This window comes from Bombus terrestris, chromosome 11 (genome assembly GCF_910591885.1).
Source record: "Bombus terrestris chromosome 11, iyBomTerr1.2, whole genome shotgun sequence".
Taxonomy (NCBI): Eukaryota; Metazoa; Arthropoda; class Insecta; order Hymenoptera; family Apidae; genus Bombus; species Bombus terrestris.
In genome coordinates, this window is record NC_063279.1 from 13814330 (window position 1) to 13837587 (window position 23258).

At 34.3% G+C, this 23258-nt stretch overlaps 1 protein-coding gene across 3 annotated transcripts in view; it reads left to right on the top strand.

Moving 5' to 3' along the window:
• The window catches only part of LOC100644491 (furin-like protease 2), a 414191-nt gene that overhangs the window by 20899 nt on the left and 370034 nt on the right, over positions 1–23258 (top strand). The window contains exon 1 of one of the 3 annotated variants that reach the window (XM_048410525.1): positions 21111–21155. The exons of the other annotated variants lie outside the window; for them this stretch is intronic. Coding sequence (XP_048266482.1) covers positions 21126–21155 — 30 coding nt within the window. The 5' untranslated portion in view covers positions 21111–21125. Of the gene's footprint in view, positions 1–21110; positions 21156–23258 lie in introns of those variants that run through there. 3 annotated transcript variants of the gene reach the window in all.

The window sequence follows — 23258 nt, forward strand, 5'->3', positions numbered from 1 at the left end:
GTTGCGTGAACAGGCCTCGGTATTGGCTGCTGAAGGAAACCGGTAACTTCAGAACCGACGGAACCCGTTTACCAGCGATATACCGTTGCACAGATGCGGCTCTGCTCTCTGGATCGAGAGCATGCCTATGTTCGAGCCGAGCAAAAGAGAACACAAAAACCATCGCAGCAGGATTCGCCGCACAGTCTCCTCTCCTTCTTCTTTCCCGACTTTCTCCTCGTTCTTTCACCCTTCTCCACGCTACTCTCGATTTCTTCTTCGTTCCCCTCTTTCTGTATACATACTTGGTTTTGCCACTGACATGTTTGATTTGCGTTTCTGTTATATACACACACACACACACATATATATATATATATTTTTTTTTTGTCCATTTGGTTCTGGTTCTCTGCGTGAACTCTTTTTTGGATGTGGTTTGATTGTATCATATTTTTTGGTTTCTTCTCTGTGAGTTCACGCTTCCTGGTTCGTGTTTCAGAATACTACATACTTTTTGTATTCGGTATAAGAAGAGTTTTTTTCGATGAATTCTTGAGTTAGTTCTCTTCTTTTCTTCTTTATTGTATGTTGCGTATTGCGCCTTTCTTCCTTCTTATCTTTATTTAACATCGCCTGCCTTTTATGCCATAATTTCTTCGCAGTTATAATATGTGATGGGCTTAATACTTACTGTTTTAACATTGAAGTATCGTGTACAACTTGTATTGAATAATTCCTAACATCTGCTATGATTTGAAATTGAAATCAGGATTAAAATTGATCATCGTCACACGTGCGGCCTACTTTCGTCTACTAACGCAATTTTGTCTTTTCGCTTGCCACATTGAGGTAGATGTACGATATGTGAATATTGGCGTCTTTGTATGAATATTATTTTATTGAATGCGTGGTCATCGACATACATACGAAATTTCCTTACATCAAAATTTGTCGAATCTATCTGACTCTGTTTTATTCTATCTCTATTTCCCTCGTTGATGGGTTTCTTTCGTGGTTTCCTTTCCAATGTGACCAGCGGTGTCGTAACGAGACATCCAGTTCCATAGGGAACATATTCGCGCATAGTCGTTGAAAGAAGTTCACTTGTACGCGAATCCGGGTTAGCCATGGTAATTTCAAGAAGTGTTACGTTGATTGTATTCGAGGGAATTGCCACTCTCTGCAAGAATTACGGTTCTGAACGATTCACGATTCACGATCAGCGAGTTTCGTCCAAATGTTCGGTGCTTTTCTTTACTTTCTTTTCTCTCCATTTAGCTACTTAAAATTCACCTTTGTATTACTTTTATTTAATTTCCAAGAACCGCGATACTAATTTACTGTCAAAATTTTGGGTACTACGCTATATATCAGATTCTGCAAGACATACTATTAATTATTATTTTTTTACAGTGATAATTTCTACTCTACTTTAGGTTCTTTAGATTATTGTTCTTATTTTTTTAATAGTAGGTTTATTTTTATGAAACCTTGAGATTCTCCTAAAATAACATTTGGTGGCTTTCTAAGTTAGAGTTGATATTTGTGATAATATCTTCGAGAAATGGATGGGTTATTAGATATTACCTATTCCATGTTTTTATTCCAATTCATATGATTATATAGATTGCATGAACTATATGGACATATGAATTTAACACTGACCGTATTTCATCAATTGCTTAGAAAATATTATACTTTACTCGATAATTCGATGGCACATTTGAACGTAAAAAATCTCCATGTTATATCGTTATAAGCAGTATAGCAATCGTGGCTTACATGCTTTTCTTGTTACTAGCAAATTGGCCGATGTCGCGTTAATAAACGTCAATTAAACGAGAGTTACAATGGTAGCACATGTTAAGCAACCTTTTTAAGCGATTCGAACAATACGACCAAAGTTTTGACAAATCAAAAAGAAAGTCTGACTAGAAACTTTTCAAAAGTCGCCGAATTATACCTAAAACTGAATTTCTTCAGGTTTGAAATTACAAAGTTCAAGTAGCTTCGAAGTTGAAGAACCGAGTGGGCCATTAGAGTTCAAAAAGTCTTCGAGTTATATAAAATTAACCCAAAGCTCTTTCTTCGTTCTATAACTTTTCTCGAGAAAAATATTTTTAAAACGCGTTGTCAGGTTGGAATTTTGTTGCTCTTTTTTTTTGGGGTGGGAGGTTTCCTAAATCTCGTCATTTTCATCATTTTCCGTAATTTCGTTGAAAAATTCGTGCAGCTAACGTTTTTACCACATATCTTATATTTAATGGGTTCACGTAGACTTTTGTGATCGACTGTACATACTATTATAAGTACCTAATGTGGCCAGATTGTTTTATAATCGACTGTACGTACGAAAAATATGTTGACACTCGAATGAATTGCATCGTTAGCATTATTCGTAAGAATTATTTGCCATTGTCCACATACGCGAACGAAATCTCAATCAAAATAAAAATGAAGTGTCGAATAACCATCGAAGTGACATTATTAATTCGCTGGTGCAAAGAAATCGCATTCCATGCCTGGAATTTCGACACAAAAGGCATTAGACGCGCAATGGTCTATAAAATATTTCGCAAGAATGCGATGATAATACTATAAAGTTAATACCGAGAAAACAAGATATAGAATAAATAAATACGGTGGCTGTAGAAAACGCGGAGGTCAATTCCGATAGTTTAAAACTGAATCTATTGCAAAACGTCCAACTACAAAGTCCATGCTACTACGGAGAGTACGTATATATAATAGATTCAATTATGGATATACATTTTACTTCAATTACCTATAGTCACACTAATATATAGCACGCGAAGAATTAAATCTGATTCGCGTACAAAGCCCTTCCTAAGGAACCAGTAACTAAAAGTCAGCGTAATAATCAAAGCCGTTAAACCTGCTCTAGTAACAAAGTAATGGTCTATCAAACAGGGTATTGCCATACTCCGTAATGTCACTAATGACTAATCAAAAAGTATCCATCGCACAAGGTTTACAATCCGTCAACGTTAGCAATTATCTATGATCTATCCTAGCAGTCTACCAGTCATCCTTGAAACTATAAAAGAGATCTCGTTAACAGAACTGTGCGTACAGTTGCCCACAAAAGTATTTGAATATTTAACGAACGTTTAAAAAAACATTTTGAAATTTCATTAGCACCGTAACGAGACACGACTAACATGCTTATATCGATCTTTGAAACCAATCTAAAAGTGTATATAGAAACTACAAGATCAATCAACTGTGTATATAGCGAGAGAGTTTTTAGTACAAAGATTTATTCCAAGCTTCACCAAGCCTCATAATAGAGCTAATAAAATTTCAAAATATGTATTTCATATAATAAACGTAGTATATTTATAAAAGATATATGCTATAAGTATTCGTATAGTTTCCTGAGCAACTGTATAATATCACGAACACGAATCGTAAAGTTGGTGATTGGGTCTGATCCCCTCTCCCATAGACCGTTCTCTATCTGTGCATTGGCACGTCCGCTCTCTGATGCTACATACGTTCCGGTGACTACCGTAAACGTAAATTCAAGGACGGCACGAGCACGTCAAGCCTTTGCACCATCGACGATTCGAGGCAGCCATGTATTTCGATGGCCAATAAAATCTCGCCGCTGGAAAATCCAAGCATGGACCAGTTTTCAAATGGATGTTACGGCCGGGAAATTTCTCGTGGAATGGCACGATTGTGATATGAGATGTCGTGGATATAATTCGCCTCCTATCCACTCACATTCTCCATGATCCAATCTCGATATCGCCGATATCGTATGTTGATGACTTGTTTATCAGATGGAGCGCGGCTTCCTTTCGTATGTATGAATGAAAGAGTTACGATAATTTGTTTCTAATCTTAATTAGATTTCGTTGCGAGATAATCAACTCTAAACGTTTCTGAAAATTCAAATAATGGCAGATTTCTGCGAAACCGTGTATTATTCGATTGTCCTACTGCTTTTATAATCTTTGCGAACTAATACGTTCGTAATAAATCTATCTTCATACTTATATATTCTTTGTATACTTATATATGGGAAATCCGTATAAAGGGCTTCTACTATATCATTCATAAAATATTGTCAGTATAAAGAATCAAACTCAGTGGAATGTATAATATTTCACAAAATTTATTAATTATAAGATATACGTGCATTCAGACTGATTTTCTGCTTTCCATATATTTTATGCATAAATGAAATTGAAGATGTGTATGGAATTATCTAAAGCCGTGATTAATTTATCATAATTATGGCCATGCGTATTATGCTTCATGCTTCGTTATGATCAAATAATTTTCATTAGTTTATTCTTTTCAGGTAGAACACATATTGTTATTATTTTTTGTTGACATAATCTATTGTTTTACATAGGTTTATTGCAGTTTAGTTTAATTATAGCGCACAGCGTGATAGCGTACACGCGTGTATAATTCAGTGTGGACGTAACAGTGTAATCTTGTCAGAACATTGTATTTTCGCTTGTGTGAAAGCCAACACGAGATAATTAAGGAACTTGTGAATTGTGAAAATGTGACATGTGAAAATGTGTGAATTCATGAAAATTGAAAAATTAAAACGTCACTTGTAATACGTACATATCTGATAAAGATGCATATTAAAAATGTGCTGGTTACTATTTTATTGATTATTAGATTCAAAATTACGTATTTGTTAAATATTAAAAAATAAAAATCATATATGTTTAGTAATGAAATTAAAAATGTTTCTTTTTCTTTATAGGTGAGTTCGTTCGAAAGATTCTCATTTCCATCTGAATATCGTAGAGTGAGTACGTAATTTTTTTACATTTTGAATCATTTTAGCTTCAAAATTAATAGTCAACCAACCAATTACCGATATAATATAATACGATGTTTAAAATATTCTCTCCATATATTTTTCCCTTATCGTTAAATAAAAACTCTGGAAGCTTTCCAATTTAATTGGGAAAACTCTGAAAGCTGTACAGGTTTCAAATTTATTGGCATACGATGAACTGAATAAAGGATACATAAAAAGTATACAGGAAAGTTTGGAAATTTGAATGTGAATTCAAATTTAATCATCCTATCACTCTTTCTCAATTTCACAATTCATTATTATCGTATTATTTGTTTTGCAATTGACAAACACTTTCTAAATAGAAACTGTAATTTATGCCTAATTTATTTATACTTCGCCATTAGATGCAGCAAAGTACATACTATAGGTCAAAATATGGCGAAACGTTTTAGTTATGTCCTGCGAACTATAATTATTTCGCGTAATTTCACGAAATGCTGTTTATAGTTTGCATCCGTGGTTCAAAGCGTTGTTTAAATTAATTTTCGAGGAAACTTCCTTCCTGTAATAATTCAGGCATTGCTTGAACTGCAGTTTGGTCACCATTATCGACTTTGTTCGCGTATAGCCGAATAATTGTCCAACATGGTTCTTGCATTTTCTCATAGTCTCACATCTCAGTTTCTAATGTTTCTATTACCGTATACATTTGGTACCCATTTACTAACACAACATTCGAACGTGTCGGGCTAATTAATTCTCAAACAGTACTGCAGCTTTCTAAATGATCGTAATAATTCATGTTAGGTTACTAAAAGTTAGGATATTTAATGTTATATTATATTTTACATTCTTCGCGGTAGAAATTAGTAATAAAATTAAATGAAATTAAAAGTTCGGAAATTATTATGAATCTTGACGATTAATGAATGACCTAATATCAGTTAAGTGTGAAGTGAATATAATTTCTAAAAAGTACACTTCCTTTATCAGACTATAAAATATTTCCATATAATTAAAGTCATTTTGTTATCTTAAATTATACTATTATACAAATACAAATTTTAATCTTTTGCATCTTTCTATTGCTAGAATTCATTATCATATTAATTAATATTCGTATTCTAAATGAAATTATGATAAGTTTACGTTTTATTCGAAATTTATTACATATTTCGTATTCGGAAACTTTTTTATTTGATCTTTAATGCATACATACATATATATAACAAAATATACATATTGCATGTTGGGATATTAGTCGATACTCGATACATATTAACTGTTTACGAATATCCTTTTTCTAGCCATTTTGAACAGCATGTTATAGTACATATTTGCTACTTCCGTTCCTTGATATTACTCTGCTTCGTCATATCATTTCCGTTTGTGCTACATAACTATTTCAGTAACAGATAGAAACGCAAGATACTCTGCTCAATATCTTAACATTTAATCATATATTTTAATTATATACTTCGTGAAATAATCTTGATTAGTTCCAAGAGTCTAGAGTCATGAAACCTTTACGAGGAAAACGTAACGCGAATCTGCGAGGTAAGATAAAAAAATAATCGAGAATGTTAGTGATTTTTCGTGTAGGAAAAGTATTTCGTTCAAAGCGGAAGAATGGTGGAAAGGAAAGGGAAATCCTATGCATCTTAAACGTGGCCGTTTCTCACGGACCATCCTATTTTGTTTTTACCAAAACGTCGGATCGTGAGTCGATCGTGGAAACACGTCTTCTCGTTGTTTGCGCGTACTCTCGAGGAACCTGCTGGGTAAATAATTCAAGTCGCGAATACTCGGAATAAAGGAGGTCTGAGACTTCCGTGTGCCTTTTCTTGCAGTCAGCCAAACTTTTGTCGTGCACTAATTTTTTTATCCATTGTATAAAACGTTATAACTGAAACAATTTTATTGTCGCTAATTTGCTATTAATCTATGAAATCCATTGATTACTTTTTTAGAAATTTATGTAATGTAATGTGTCTCTGTGCGCGTAATTTTAGCATATTATTCAAAAGTCGAGATTGTCCGTGATTTATTGCTAAAAACAAAGACATTAATATTTTCGTGAGGACCGTGCTTATTGTAATACATATGTTCCACACATAATGTAGCATCAGCTGGTGTTCCTATGCTATTGCTGTAGTGGAGATACTACAAGAGGAATTCTCTAAGCTCTTCGAGCTTAACCCGGATGACGTTATCTTAAACGAAGGTAGAGATCTGGCAGTATTTAAAAATTTTGATTCGCGTAACTCTCGGAATTTGTATAATAATTAAGAACTTCTTTGAATATTGAGAATATAATAATGAAGGCCCTCGATGTGTTTTATATTAAGTGACGTATCCAAAATACATGAGAGAGGAAAGAGAATGGGGAGGGATCGTTAATTTATTAATTCTCATCAAACAAAGTTAGATTACTTCCGTTTCTTCCGGTAGCGAGGAAGATTGTCCACACAAAAGCCAGGCAAAGTCCGGAAGCAACTCTAGGAAATTGAGAAATTGGGTGAAAACTAATATACCGTGCCGGCTTTGCCACAGCAGAAAATTCAGTAGCCAATGGAATCACGACTCTCGAAATATAGATATAAATATCGTCGAAAGGTTGCTTTCAAATATCGTTGCTTCGTTTGAGTATCTGCGTGCAAAAGCGAAGATCCTTTCGTTTTCCTTTAACTTACACCAACGTGATATTATGTGCTTGTGTAGGAATAAATATCGAGCTGTTGATAATTTCAGATTCCAAATGTTTTGAACGGTTAATGAACAGAAATCATCGTAGCTATACCTATACTTATCCAAGAAAGCGAAAAATTGTTCTACCTTCCAATCTTCTTAAACAAAATATGTTTTACTTGTTATTTTTCCAATTTCTTTATTCTTATTAAAGAAAATTATTACAGATATTGTTCAGAATTTTGACTGGCCGTCCGTTTATGGCACGGACAGGCCCATTCCCTTTTTTAGGAAATTTCGAATTACATGTCCTCCCCGAGCTGTAAATCTGATGACTCCGAGATCAGGTAAAAAACTCCGGGAAAAGCCCAGCCGAAAAAGCACGATGAACAGACAAAACCCAACGGCTGGTACGGAGAATCAGCAACGTAGGAGGACAGTTCATCATCAGACATCGTACCGTACGGGTGAAATACTTCACTCCCAACAAGATCTTACTACCGCCGTGTTCATAACATCACACTTTACTTTTACACAATAAGTGCAAATATAGTGCTGGATTACTCTAACACTCGATCTATTAAACTTCCTCCACCTTGAGCGTTAAGTCATTCGAGGTACGCGATATCGACCGATCGGTTTGACCTGATCGGTTGCTCTTTAGTCGAGAATTCGCAACAAATACCGTTGTCTTCTTCCCTGTACTAAATTAAAGTAGAGATTACGTATAATAGTTAGAAAATAAGTAATGTCGTTTTCCAATAACGAAATTTAGAGATATTTTTGTTGAAACAACTCATTAATAGAGGAAGGTGTTACAAATTTTAAATTCATCAAATTAAAAATACAGGCAGCAGAGATTCGAAGTTTGTGGAGTTAGAATAGCATCCTCGCTGTTATTTTATATTAATCGTTTAATTTCTGAGTCGTCGAGGAAATTATGATTGCAGATAGCTGCATCTACTAGGTCGAATGTCTATCAGTTTAACGTCGCTTAGTACTCTTAATATTTTTGACCCAAAAAACTTTTCGTCCTATAAAGATCTTTTTTAAGATTATTTCCAAGAATTTTTGTCTTAGTGATTATATAATGAATGGCTCTTCAAATTTATACGAATTTATATAGCTGTTAAATTTTATGCAATTAAAATTATATAATTACTTTATAAATGGATTTATTTTCAACATTTTTGCCTTTTTCTGTTAACTATTTACACAAAAATCATTGATTCATCTGATATATGCAGAATTTTATAATCACGTAACCTAAAAATCTTTCTATCCCTGTAACATTCGTTTCAAGGAATCGATGTAATCCATTGTTTATGCAAATGCGATTTGCCTTCTGATCTCTTTCTAATTGAACAAGAACGAGTGTTTTCTCAGTGTTCGTGATATAACGGCGAAGAAGCTGAGATGCATATTCATGCTTAGTATGCATGATGAATTTCAAGCGAAGAATAACACGACTGCTGCTGCCACGAAAAAAGGATGTTTGCAAATTTCACGGTATGGCCTGGCATCGTTAAACATCTTAACTTCCACCTTCAAGGCGTAAATCTCGCAAACACCTTCAATCCTGGTTTGGAGAAACTGCAGAAATTTTCATTCACCTTTTGTACACTTTCTAAATTATTAGATTGTTAATTTAAAGTCTAGTAATTTAATTTAATTTAAAACTTCCGTTAAAACTATATAATTTCAACGTTTTTTTAAAAAAATAATAATAAATCAAGGAAGTGCTTTGAAATAATTAATCTAAAGCCTTTTTGTCAAACAATCTTGTTGATGAATTCTCTAGAAAATTCACGACGAAGCGCATACATAATCTTCCGATATTCTTGGTCTTCCCTACCGTTCCTCCCCAATAACTTTGTCTATTTATCACGACGGTGACTCTAATGTGATGGACCATGTGGCGGTTGGTAAGAAAAGATAACAAATCAATATTCGTTTATAGGAATATATATATATTATATAATATAAAACGTTTCGAATAAAAAACGCGAATGCTTTAAAATATGGTCGTAACTATTTTTACTATTACAAATTTCAATGAGTATGATATTTGGACAAAATAATTCAACTGAAATCCGTTACTTTAAAAATATTTTCCGTTCCGAGTCAGTTCTCTTGCTTTACCGCTTACAATCAGTTGCTCTTTCCTGTGTACATACAGTGTGTAGTTCCATCGCCACGCACATAATCCAAACCAAGTTTCTTGGAGAATTTTCACGCGCGTCAAATAGCGATTGTACCTAGAGCATCACGATTTCCTATTTCCGCCGAAATTCTGTCACCCATGAATGCATATTGTCAACGCATTCGATTAATTTCCCGGGAAGCCTAACAATCCTGTCGCCCTTGCTAAATCTTGACGCTAAGCAATATGCACGCTGCACTTGAAGTCGATTATGTAGTTAATGACAATGCACCTTGTTAATAGAATTTTGTTTGATCAACGCCATTGCTCAAATACATTGGAATAAATTGCCCAATAATTTGTAGTAACGTTATTTGTCTATAATTAGATTTTTAAATGCAATGAAATTTCCTATAGGTACAACAAATATTTCGAAATAGGTGTGTATTTGCTAATAATGTAGTGAACGTGTAATGTCGGAAATGCATTTGATAACACGAAAGTTGTGTAAGTACATGGTTGTAACCGTCTTTTATCCAACTATTCATAATTTATACAACATTCATGAATTTTAATAATGCTTTTGTGCAATATCATTCTGAAATACATATTAATTTCTGTGAATAAATTTCTATAATAATTAACGATCATAATACAAATGAATGTGATATTACGAATCAACAAATTTAACGGATATTTTATAGTCGTATAATTTTTGCCGGGAATATCGGTAATGTTCAACAATATTTAACTATTGTAAATATAAATATGAATATAAATACATCTAAATATAGATGTAAATATTTAATATAACATTCTATATGTTCATGTACTACATAAAATCTATGCATTTTCGCGCTTCTAAAATTATCATAAATGCATAAACATCCGTATTTTAATTGTGATAAATATGATCTTGGAAATAGCATCAATTTGATGTTTCTTCTAATTTCTCCGTTTAGGATGTTCTCAGAGAAACTTTTTAGAGATAGGAATGTGAAAGCACTAATTAGATTGTTTTAAATAGTTTTATCAATTTTGTAGCCTCGCTGCTCAGATCTCTGTCGTACGATGCGCAATTACGTTAGGTGGGAGATCGTCCTCGATTTGGAATATCGTTTCGAGATTCAATATTGTATGTATGTATTTCGAGTTTCTGCGAAATAACATTTAGATATATTTATAAGTATCACTGGGATATTAGCAGATGAAATTTGAAATTTTGTACTGAAGATCCAATAATAGGGTCATATGAAGCTGAAATGAATGAATTAATTAACGAATATGTTTTATATTCACAATAATTTATTACAATAAAGTAAAAATTAATAGAACTTTTAATAATTGCAATGAGAAGCTTTATACGTTTATTAGTTATTAAAGGCTTTATAAGACTTTACTTACATAATTGTTCCGATATTTGTTATCATTATATGTTATAGTTTGTTTGAAATGAAAAGTACAAAAGAAATGAGATGGATTTTTAAAATTGTTTTCCTATGATATTGTTGCATAAATTCATTGAAATAGCTTCAAAGTATCTTATTATATTTACAAAAATCGTGTGTTTAAGTGTTAAGAAAGTGTAATAATTTTCTCGTTGTTATCAGACGTTGATATAGAATCAGTAATAGAGAAGGATCGGTTAATTTTGTTAAGCAGTTCTGCGTCTCGTTTCGTGCTGTTGCTACTGATTTTGTAATAAAGCCCCCTGGGAACGTCAACACCCAACAAATATTATATCTATACTAGAGAAAGATCAATATTTTGTTATTCCGTCGATTCTAAAACCTGTGCATCCACGATTGTAACAGAATGTAGCCTAGACACATTTCGATAAATATTATATTTAGTATTTGTAATTTATTAATGAAGAATTTTGTGTATAAAAAGATATTATTCAGAATGTAGATATACATATTTTGGAATCTTTGTGAAACGAAAAAATTGAGAAATTCCAATTATATTAGATTTTATTCCGTCAATTTTGCAAAACGTAAATATTGTATAATTTATTTTAAAATGTGAATTTACATAATTTCTATTTTATTCTTTTTTTACACAGAATATTTACTTTATCTCGAAGAGATTTTACACATAAAATATCGCAACGCTTCGCATGTGTTTAAAGTCGATACTTCTTGGTGAAATTTTCGTATGAAACACCGTATCGCATCATTTTCAAATATTATCATCGTTCGAAGTTTCCGCGTGGGTTAAATCTTTCGAAAGCCGATAGTTTCGATATAACGAATTATCGTTAGCAGTGCATTCGTCTGTTTCATCGCGTTTATCAGTGAAAGTTCAAAGGAACATCTTGGTCGGCTGACACGGTTAAAACTAGCGAAGTATATAAACGAGCATATAAACATCTAAAATCAAACAAGTCCGTAAAATTTATTAATAATTGCAAGTGTCCGCTAATGACCACTAAGAATCAGGTAATAAATAAAATAAATAAAATTAAACCAAAATTTCACTCTAATAATCATTTGAGTAGAAGTTTAAACGACTAGTAGCTTGAGTAGAAGCAATTAATTGATTCGAGTAGAAGCTTATTTCGACAATGTCCAATCTTACTAAATGTTAGCAAATTGCCAGCGGTTTCTATATAAGCAACATTCAGCCATAAAACAGCAAAGTATCATTACTTTCGCCAGTAATCTTGGAATATTACAAAGTTACACGACGCTAGCGCCACCAGTTGGTTTATTCGAGTCAATTCGTCAACGTTTAAACGATCGTTAATTTTATCTCGTTATACATAGCATAGCGACACGGAGAGGTCCTTGACTTTACAGTTCCCCTGCGACACTGTCGTAAATCTTGGCGATCGCAGGGACAAGTGTCGTTACTACGACAGGTGCGTCAAATTTACTTGGTGCTTAAAATCTTGCAGCTAAATGAGCGGTATACATCTGACACGCGAGCCACGGTGCATTACAATTTGTAAGCGAGTTTAGCGGGCCCTGATCTTCTCGCGCTAGATAAATGCACGTACATGGAAGTTGCTAAACTGTTCTTTCACGTCTTTCGTTTCAATTTTCCATTTTAATCGAAATTAGTGTAACAATATTAAATCGCCAACGACAATAAAGTGAAATTCAGTTTCAGCATCTTTTTTCCGCGTAACAAATGAAACGAGCCGAAGTACTTTCAGCACGTACACAGGGTTTAATTACAAAATTTTACATCTACGTTGTAAAGCGCAATTGATTTTTCGGGCTACGACGAGAGAATGAATTGCATACCTACTATCTGTTAACGATCTGTTATCGGTTTATCAGTGTGCTCTTTTCGTCCTTCGCTCCTTCGAAATTCTATTCACGTCCATGACTTTGCGTGTACACGTGCGCGTATGGAAAAGTGCAATTTTTAATTCCATACACAAGGCATAAATCGCAGTGTGTCTATTGCCCTTCTCCTCCAACAATTGCAACCTCCCACCCTGGCAAAGCCATTCATTGAAATACAAATACAACGACCAGCACAATAACATTTACATAATTCTACGCAATATATGCAAAAATTTTACATATATAGTTGATAAGTATTTCCCAAAATAATTTTTTTAATATTTCTTTCGTTCTGCTGTTTATTTTTGGTCGAGGAAATGTTCGAAAACCGTAGTTTTAGAATGTTATTTTGGAAATATTTTTGTAGTTGGGAATGTTCAGTGTAATAAACATTTTTTTTTGTTAAATAGCATTTGTTAAATAAACCGATTAAAAGTATCAGAATAAATTACTCCAAAACAGTACAGGTTTGTGGTTTTACGAATTTGTTTACAAAAAAGTGGTATCCAACAATGTTAAAATTAATGAATTAAAAGTGTATGCAACCTTGGAGACCAAAAAAATAGGGTAAATCTAACATGTTTTTTCGCCTATAAGCATTCTGTAAAGCGCCAAGATTATTATAGGAATTTTTAAACAACATCCTAACACTATGCTCATGTATTTTTTATTATATAAAATTACAAATTGGCGGAGTGGTAGAACATTATCTGCACGTATCCAGCGGCAAATATGACTGGATTGCAAAAAATAAAAAATTTTTGCGCGGACTTATGTGGGAATAAATTATCTTCAACGTGACGTTCGATTTTTCCAAAATTGTCGTTTTTGCTGAAAAAGAATCAACTTTAAACATCTATAAAAATTCAATAGATCAAGATATCAAAGAAATCGTACGCCACGTTGTAGGTGAATAACGTACAAAAATTTCAAATTATTCGGATAAACAAGTTTCGGAGATTTATTGGGTGTAAGGTCAATAAAAAAAGTTTCGGTAACAACGCGTTTAAAGCTTCAACTTAATCTTTCTCTAAAATAAAAGAATGTAATCAGTTTTATAACTTGGCCGTTTTTTAGAATTTGAAAATATCTTCTTACCGCAATATTCCACGCGTATCAAGCTTTAAAAAATTGAAGAAAATAATTTCGATTGTTTAAAGTCGACAAAGGCTGCATACCGCCTTAGAGAAGACGAACTAAAACATCTGATCTTTTCGAGATATTAGTTGATGGACTCGCGCTGTTTTGGAATTCATCGCTTCAATTGAACGGTTATTCCCCAGCAACGAATATCGTTTCTATGGTTGCAGATGATTATGATAAAATGTTGATTATAATTTGTAACGCTGTCCCTTTCCACGTGGCTTTCTCCCGTCCTGTACAGCTCGATGTGTTCTGTTTTCTCTTTTGTTCGAAACGCGTGCTTCTCATTTGCATGCGTACGAGGCTTTGCTTTCATGCCGCGTCCCTCCGTTCGAAATGTGTAAACGCGCTACTCTTCGCTATGAAATGGTCCCGCAATTACCGGTTTCCTGTAACGTGCACCGCGGTTTTTGCGCATCGATGCTTCTGCTTCTTGTGTGAGCCCTCCACGTCTCTTCATCCGCATTGTTCACGCACCGTTCGCAATTTGCTGAATAACTATTTTCCCTTTTTCATCCTCTGTGATTGAATTTTTATTTTCTCGTGAGGAAAGAATTGTGTTATGGTTCGTTATTGTCGCAATAGAGGACGTAGGAAATAGTAATTGTTACAAAATGGTAAAATATTTTACGGTGATGGTTTGTAACTGAAAATTGAAACGCATTGCACGAAAATATAATATTTGAACATTTGCCATAGGAAACTCTTCTGCTATATATTGCATGTGCTGTATGAAACATTTTGAAATTTCATTAGCAGCGTGTTATGAGACATAACCGTCATGATTATATCGGTCAAGCTTGAAACCGATATGAAAATATATATAGAAGTGGCAAGCTATTTCTTGCAAACATATATTTAATAAAAAATTCATTTCTCGGACATGCTCATTTTTTCTACGTGCGATATGAACAGGGATGTACACAGTTGTTCCTGACAACTAGCGCTCTTTTGCTCGCTTAGCTGGAATTTAAAACACGCGTACGCAAACTGACAGCCGACTACTTTGAATAATGGAGGCAATAGAAAACAAGAATGCACTCGACGGATCGTCGATTGCGTAGAAGTCAATTTTCTGATAAACCAGTTATCGGAGCATCGTGTCTGCACTGCGTTCAAGACAAATTATTCTTGCTCTTCGTTGCCGGGTGATAAATGTCGAGTAATTGCGATTGGTATTGGTACAACTTTTATTCCGGACCAATTAGTTCGCGTTATTTGATTAAAAAAGTAATTTTTCTTTTCGAATGTTTGCTGCCTCATGTTCTGTCGATTTATTTTGGAATGCAGCTTGTTTGATAAATCGGTTCGTTTTGGTGATTTATCATTGTACATTAAATCGAATGGAATGGAATAACGCCGTTGTTTCTCAAAATATTGATAATTGGTTAGAAAGTTTTTATCAGGGATTCGTTATAACTTACGAGATGATCAGTTCGATCGTGATGTGATAAGCGTAAAAAAATGATATGAAATTTCCTGCAATCGGATTCTACTTATTTGGTATATAAATGCAATAACATTACTACTTTTCCTTTTTATTATCTTTCTATCTATCCATTGTCTTTCCTAATCGGCGTATGCGCATTAATTGTCACTAAAGCTCTACCTAAAGTTATAAACTGCGACGGCGTCGCTAGTCCTTTTTACCTTCGCCAATTAATCAATTTATTACATTTTTATTAATGCATGGTGACGAGGCCTGAATAATAACGCAACCTCGACATGTTTCTTTTTTTTCTTTCTCTAGTTACACTGGTTGATTATGTCGGTTAATGAAGCCACAGTACGGTCTGGTTCGCATTAACCGCGTAAAAAGTAATTTAGTATATGGAACGACACGTTTTATGCAAGTTTATTTGTGTTTACATTTGGAATCTCGTATCTCGTAATGAAGATTTATACCGGCGAGTTTTAAAGGAGATATTAAACGGGTTGCTTTTTGTGCGCTCGATTTTTCACTGAATTAATTCGCTGAATTCATAAAATGTAAAAGTGCTACGTTATTCATGGGGCCATGCTTGGATATACTTTTCCCGCATTTTCACCTGGGTAAAAGCATGAAGCGCGGAGAATGTTTGTACAGCGCATGGGCTAATTTCGATGATAATAGGGCGTATTGTATTTTGTGTCTGTGATGCAATTTTTTCTGGTTTACCCTGATTGTGATTTTTCGTACGTATACATAAAGCCTTTCGTTTTATCCGTGACACAATCAACCCAACGATAGCGATAGCAGCCAAAAATATGATTTATCCGAAGCTACTCGTAAATCGTATTGCTAACTGTATCGTTTCATTCAGTTGGTTGCCAAGTGTGTCCTGTACAGGGGCGAGACAGTCATGCATGATGAAGAGAACGCATAAAGAAACGCGGATCCGGAAACGAGGCTTTAGGCAGCAGGGTTTGCCATACGTCGATGGCATAATCTCCTCAACCCACGGCCGAGAATCGGTGCCAAGGCTCGCATAAATTTCTCGAATGGAGCGAGTCTAGTAGAAGTCGTTTTCTCGCTGTCTTTTCGCCTCACTGTCCGTCCTTCTTCCATTTGTTCTTTCCGCTATAGAAGTCGCAGAACTTCCGCTACCCGCTACGGTTTCATACTACTACAGGGTACAATTTGTCTTTTACATTCGAAGTTTTCGTTGGCTATCTGCTTCACTTTCTCTTTTTGTTATCTCTCTATGGCGTAATTTTTAGAACTGCTCACTAATTAGTTCGAATTTGCTTCGTTAATATGCAAGGGTAGGTAGCTTTGTAATTTAGAAGAAAAACTAATTTTACAAAATCTAATTTACCAATTATCTATAATTTATTTAAAAGATTAATCTGCTTTGCTGTGTGTTCTTCCTATTGGTTATTCTAGAATCTCTTAGAATTCTTCTTTAAGGTACAGATAGAAGCGCAAAAAATTAGTTCTGATAAAAGAAAATTTTATGTTACGAAGTAGTTTTTCGTGGACTGTAAATTGTATATAACATAAACGAATAATTGTTCAATAAGCTTCTTAATAATCTGCTTTTCATATAATAAATACCACCAAATATTGTTCTTCTATTTATGATCGTCTTTTATCTTCACGATGTTAAGCACTTCCATAAATAGAAGCTTCATAAGATACTTACTGACCCCTACTTATATCACTCTTCTGTATCAGTATGACGAATAAAATATGGCCACGCAGGTTATTCTTAAACGATTTTTACCAATGAATCGATCTACCTTTCATTCTCGAATAGATTTTAATTATTCTTTGGTTGAAAACACATACACATACATATTACGTTTTAGTCTTCAAACAGATGGTTTGCATTTAAATATCAATTAACTTATTTTCAGCGTTTAAGTGTTTAACCTCGGACAAAGTCCTTGCCAATTTATAACATCATTTAGCCACGCTAGATTTACGTCAAGGTATCAGCTTTGCATAATTGTTAGAACGATGAACCTATTGACATTCGTTTCTATGCTATAATTCGCTGAAAGAATTTCGTGAGCCGCTGTATATGGAAAATGGATCGGATGATCGTAAAAGAGAAGCGTTTAGAGGTTTAATCGAAGGAAGAAATCGCAAATTGCTTTGCTCGTTGGCTGCTGGAGAGACTAGGGAATAAAAAGGCCGATTATTATCAGAAGCTTGAGTCGAGTTTTATTCGACATCTAGTGGTGACATGGTTCGCGACATCCCAGAGGTACGTTTACGCGCGCAATTACGAATATCGGATCGGTTATAAGTTTCTATCGCGATCGAATATCGGGGATCGAAACCATTACGGTAAATTGAGAACGGGACCGTAGCCCTGTGTAATTCCGATGGATCGATTTCGTTCGTTATCCGTGTCGCGGTCATTACCCCACGGGAAAAAGAATCGCTTCGCGCGATCCCGTGTCACGCGATTGTTCCTCCACGAACAGAGATGTACCTATTTCGATTATAGGATTTCACATTGTGTTGTATCGTATAATTCATATAATTCGCAGTTCCGATGATTTACAATGGCTCATCTGCACACGAAAATATCTGCACGTTTGTAACAGAAATGGAACATTGTTAATTACTCAAATTACTGTATCTAATAATGAAGAAACACTTCTATAAACTCTTTTATAACTTATTTAATATTATTTGAATTTTATGTGTATTCCTTGTTATCAAATGATAATAATAATAATAACAAATATAACATTTTGTTTGTTACAGGTATGTTTCAAGGATCGAGAAACGATCTGTAAGTGATCGATTTCTGTAAGTGATCTCACACTAATATTCATTAGTTCACTTTTTCAAAATCGTAATTTTATACACTGTATCGCACCAATATACAATTATAATATGATTGAAGAAAGAAACACGGAAAACAACATCAGTTAATTAGCAGAGAAAAACGATGTCAAGAAAGTAGCGATTAATGTAAGCTCACGTATCTCATTCATCAAACGCGACTACTAAACGTGTTTCTCAGATTAAAATTTAACTCGTTTTAAAACGAGATTTAAATAAATGTCTGATAACAAAATTGAACTCGCACGTAACACACTTCATTCATTTCCCAAAAAGAGTTCAGATCTGTAACTACAAGCTTTTTCTTTCATTTTTTGTCCTGATATTTTAATTTTGTTTTCCAAGACACGCGGACGCTTTCTAAAACGAATTTACCTCGGTTAAATATTTTTTCAGATATTTTTCTTTTTTTTTTTTTCGTTCGTAGTAGAAAACATTATTTCATGTAGTCTTGTCGGCGAACCGTTTTCGGTATTTTCCATCTGCACAGTGAAATTTGCAGTTTTGGCAAACGAGTTAAATAGCCAAACGAGCATTTAGAGACGCTTTTCACGTCGCGTATATCGCATTCTCCGGGATTCCGGGTCGGGAGAATCCCATGGTAATAATTTGCAACAATTACCGGTCGAAATGTGTAACATTTGCTCGTGCAAAAATTACATTCCATGTCTAACCGAATTCGCACCGCATTTACCACCGTGTTTGCAAAATGTACAGTGTTCATTGTCGATAATGGTATTCTCATTAAAATTCATAAGCCGTCTTTTTTGGTGACAATATAGTATCTCAAAAAGATTATAGCGTTAATTTGTTACAGAATACTATAGACTGTTGATTTTAATGCACTTGTAGGAAAAAAGATACATAGTAAAACGTATAGAATATACGCAATATAAAAAAATATACAAAATGTTCAAAGTACAATATTCGTAGTATTATAATATTTAGCGGATAAAGCAAATATTTCGTGAGGGTCTACCTTTTCAGTATTATTCATAAAAATATAAATTTCCATAAACATTCGTAGTTTGCAGATTACGTTTAATGATTTTTCTTTTTCGTGAATGAAAGAAACATAAGATTAGACATACGTGTCTGTTAAAATTAAAAGCGCGTTTTCTCATAGAAACAGTTCTTTGAAGAATCCATAAATTTCATATTGCTTTCGCTATATCCTCTAGCTAATCCGCATGTAAGATCCTCTAAAACTGTCCTATCACTGAGTTTCAAAAGGATTTGCGCTCCTGTGAAACTTCATAAACCCCGTATCCTGTAAACCGAAGTAGATTTCGAAGCGGAGAACGCTTCTGAACTAGGCATGTTTCTGATAAGAAGCGATATAGTTTTAATTCATAGAAGACGAAGAGGAGAGGCAATTTCCAGAGCTTTTCCTCCTTGATTAAATTGCGTTCTCGTTTCTTCCAACTCGCATATTTTCCTATGTATGTACTTTGTAACACCGTGCTACACGATGCTATACTGTACAACACTATGCTATAACAACATTATAATCTTTAATATTTGCTGATATTATACTAGCGATACGTATTATTATCTACATATTCATTTCTTTAATTTCAATATGTAAAAGCTTTTTGGGTGTTACATTATTATATTTGTATGCTATGATAATATTATCCGTAGTGCTGCAATAATAATGCTGTGTAATGTTATAAGACGCAGCTCTTGTTACTACGCTTTAAAACATTTTTCGTACGTAAACTTTAGTACGTAAACAATTATAATTAACACGTATTTTTAAGACGCATATAACGTTAAGATGAGATTTTTATTTCTGGAAGATAAATATTTAAGAAGACAATGAATTTTAATTACTAACAACCCAATTTATAAGTAATTTAATATATTTTATTATAAGTAATTTAAAAATATTTTCCACGAAAAATAGCTGATCGTTGGACGTAATCAGCAACAGAATGTCTGGTGCGCAATGTGATAACGCGTTGCTTGTATCTGTATAAGCGCGTCCATAGCGAGATCTATCACGATCAATCGACGTAGCTACTGTAATACGAGGAGATGAAAAAGTGTAGGAAGAAGAAGCGAATATGGGGTTGAAGAGAGGAAAAGAGGCGTAGCAGGGATCGAAGTGTGGCGGGAGAACAAAGACGGTACATTTCCACGTCTGTGACATTACGGGAATCTAGGACGTAGAATTTCAAGCGTAGTCAGAGAGACTTAAAGCCACCGTCCTTTGATGAGAGTGACAAACAAAATGCACAAGGTACATCGCGTAGAAAGAGGTAAGCAGCCGAAAGAAAGAGGGGCAAAAAGCGAGAGAAACGGCGAGAACAAAGAGAAGTAATGATGGTGCAAGTAAGGAGATAACGTTGGCGAAGTAGGGCTAAAGGAATGAAATGTAAGAACAGCAAAAGTATGAATCGTGACAAAAACATGCACATTGTAGTGGTAGGAATAGTCATAATGAAAAATGGACGAAATATAAGGCATCATCTAAGTACGAATAAAATTTGGAAATTTTTTTCTCGAGCAGTTTAGAAGTAACCTTAGCTACGAATTTTCCTAATGATATATTTATCTTTTCTTAAAGATATTCTTTTATCTGCATTCTTTGTTCAACGAAGGTAACGAAACATCGATCGTCGCGAACACGGTGCATTTCCATCAGTTAAATGGAACCGTCTCACCGATGCAACGAGGAAAACGTTGACGATGTTGCGCGTCTTTGGAAGTGATGTTGAGTTGATCGTCAAAGTCTCCTTCCAATGGCTGGGGCGTTTGCACGTGTAATCAGAGAGGAAACTTGGCCGGTGTATGCGCTCGTACTTAGGTGCGAAATCACAGGTAACTGACATAACTGTCTCTAGCGTAGTTCTGGGTAATCATCGCGTTCGTGATCATCGCAGCAACTGTGTACACTAGCGATGGATTCAAGCACATCGCAAACAGCTTCAAATATCGGTTAATTAAATTAATATCAGATTTGATCGAGTTCAAACGTTTAACAAACAATTTATCCGTATAGATATCTCGTTTATTGTCTATAATTTTCATAAGCATATTCTAAGTATTCAATGAAACAGTGCTGATCCTTCGACTCTTGCGATTCGATTGCTACTTGTAAGAAGTTTGATTCGTTCGAGTATCAAAGTAGTTACAAGTAGGTTTCCGAAAGTTGTCAATAGATACTCCTTCTGAGTTTGGAAATCAGCCTTCGAAAATCGAATAGTTGGCAAATAATTTGAAGATTCGGAAAGCTAAAAATTTAGCAATTTGAAAGTTGAAAAATTCCAAAAGCTTAAAATTGAAAAATATCAAAACCCGAAAATTCGAGAATTCGTTAATTTAAAAACGTGTGCAAATATCAAAGTACATACTTGTAAGTAGATCTATGGAAGTACTGTATAGAGATACTCGAACGAACTTCTGTATCTTAACTTAATATTCGAAGTGAATCTTAGGTATTGAATTTGATTCAGATTTATAAGTATGTACATATTGGACTTGGTCCCATCACTAGAGTGCACACATTGTTTCGTGTCCTGGGTTCCAAGTTAGAGGAATAGACGGAGATTTAACGCGGTACATATTCGAGGGGAGTTAAATGTCGTATCCGTGTGAATTCCAAGTTGGTTGCGCGATAATGCTGTCCGTAATCTCGTTCGACATTTGTCCTCGCGACTAGCCAGGATTTCGACCAGTATACTTGCACATGTGTATTATGCTGCGAGATTGTTGTAATTCAGAGAAGCTGGTTCCAGCGATGAGAGAGTTTAGTTTGGGTCTGTTGATCATTTTGTTTTACTTTAGGGAATCGTCGGTTTTAGGCATGAGAGCGTTGAGAATGAGAGTAGGTAATTTGTTGAGGTCATGTTTGCGTATAAGTATAATGTTTCAGCGTATAGGGTTTAATAGGTAAAATCGATAAAAGCTAAAGTGATATTTTTTTTCTTAGAATCTTCGCTCGTAATTTAATTTTAATTTTGTTCAATAGGATAACCACGTTGAATTAATTCAACTCAATTTAAAATATGTTTCTTAACAAAAGATCAGGTAACAATGAAATTTATCAATAAACTGCATAATTTAAATAAAGCGAAAGTTAGCAAGATTTTACAGAATTTTGTCCTCATTTATGAACTTTACAACTTCGTCCCGTTAAATCTGTAATATTGGGTGATACATCACGATCAAGTATTCATTAAAAGCAGAAGTTAAAGGTGAATTTCCGTAGAACTTGGGAAACTCTTTCCCTTCCAGCGTAATTCCAGCCCTCTCATCGGTGTTCTCCAGCAACCAACAAGCCCGGCGAATTATATAAGATGTTACACCGATGATTTCCAGGTTTATAGCGGTCCCGCACGATTTTCCTCGAAACTTTCTAGCTAATTCAGCGCAATGTCGTGATAAAAGTGTAAATTTTCCGAATTTCATTAAGCTGTCTCACGCTGATCTCGTAAAAATCGACCAGCCAAGCGATTGCAGCCCGGCACGAATCGTTATTAAATCTCTTATCCGGTGAAACGTGCTAGAGAACAGCAAAACATTTCGTTCGAACTCATTCGGTCAATATATATATATATCGATGATTTTCACATTTCGTCTATCAAATTGATCATAATTTTAAGAAATTGGAATAATTGCAATTCAGAATCCGTTCTAACCTAATAATATCGTATTAACTTCCGTAATAAAATTATTTCATCGTAATATTATCCAATTTTTTTCTTATCGTAATATTTAAAAATTACCATCTTCTCTTTAAAAATTTATTTCAATTCAAACGAATGTTTCGCTTTTACAATCGTTTTATTGGAACTGTTTTTCTATTGCTCATTCTACAGTCTAACAATTTTTAGTCGAACAGAAATCTGCATACGTATAATATAGATCCAGCTGGAACTTTTTTATTTCAACTTTTATATTATACCAATATAATACGTTTTA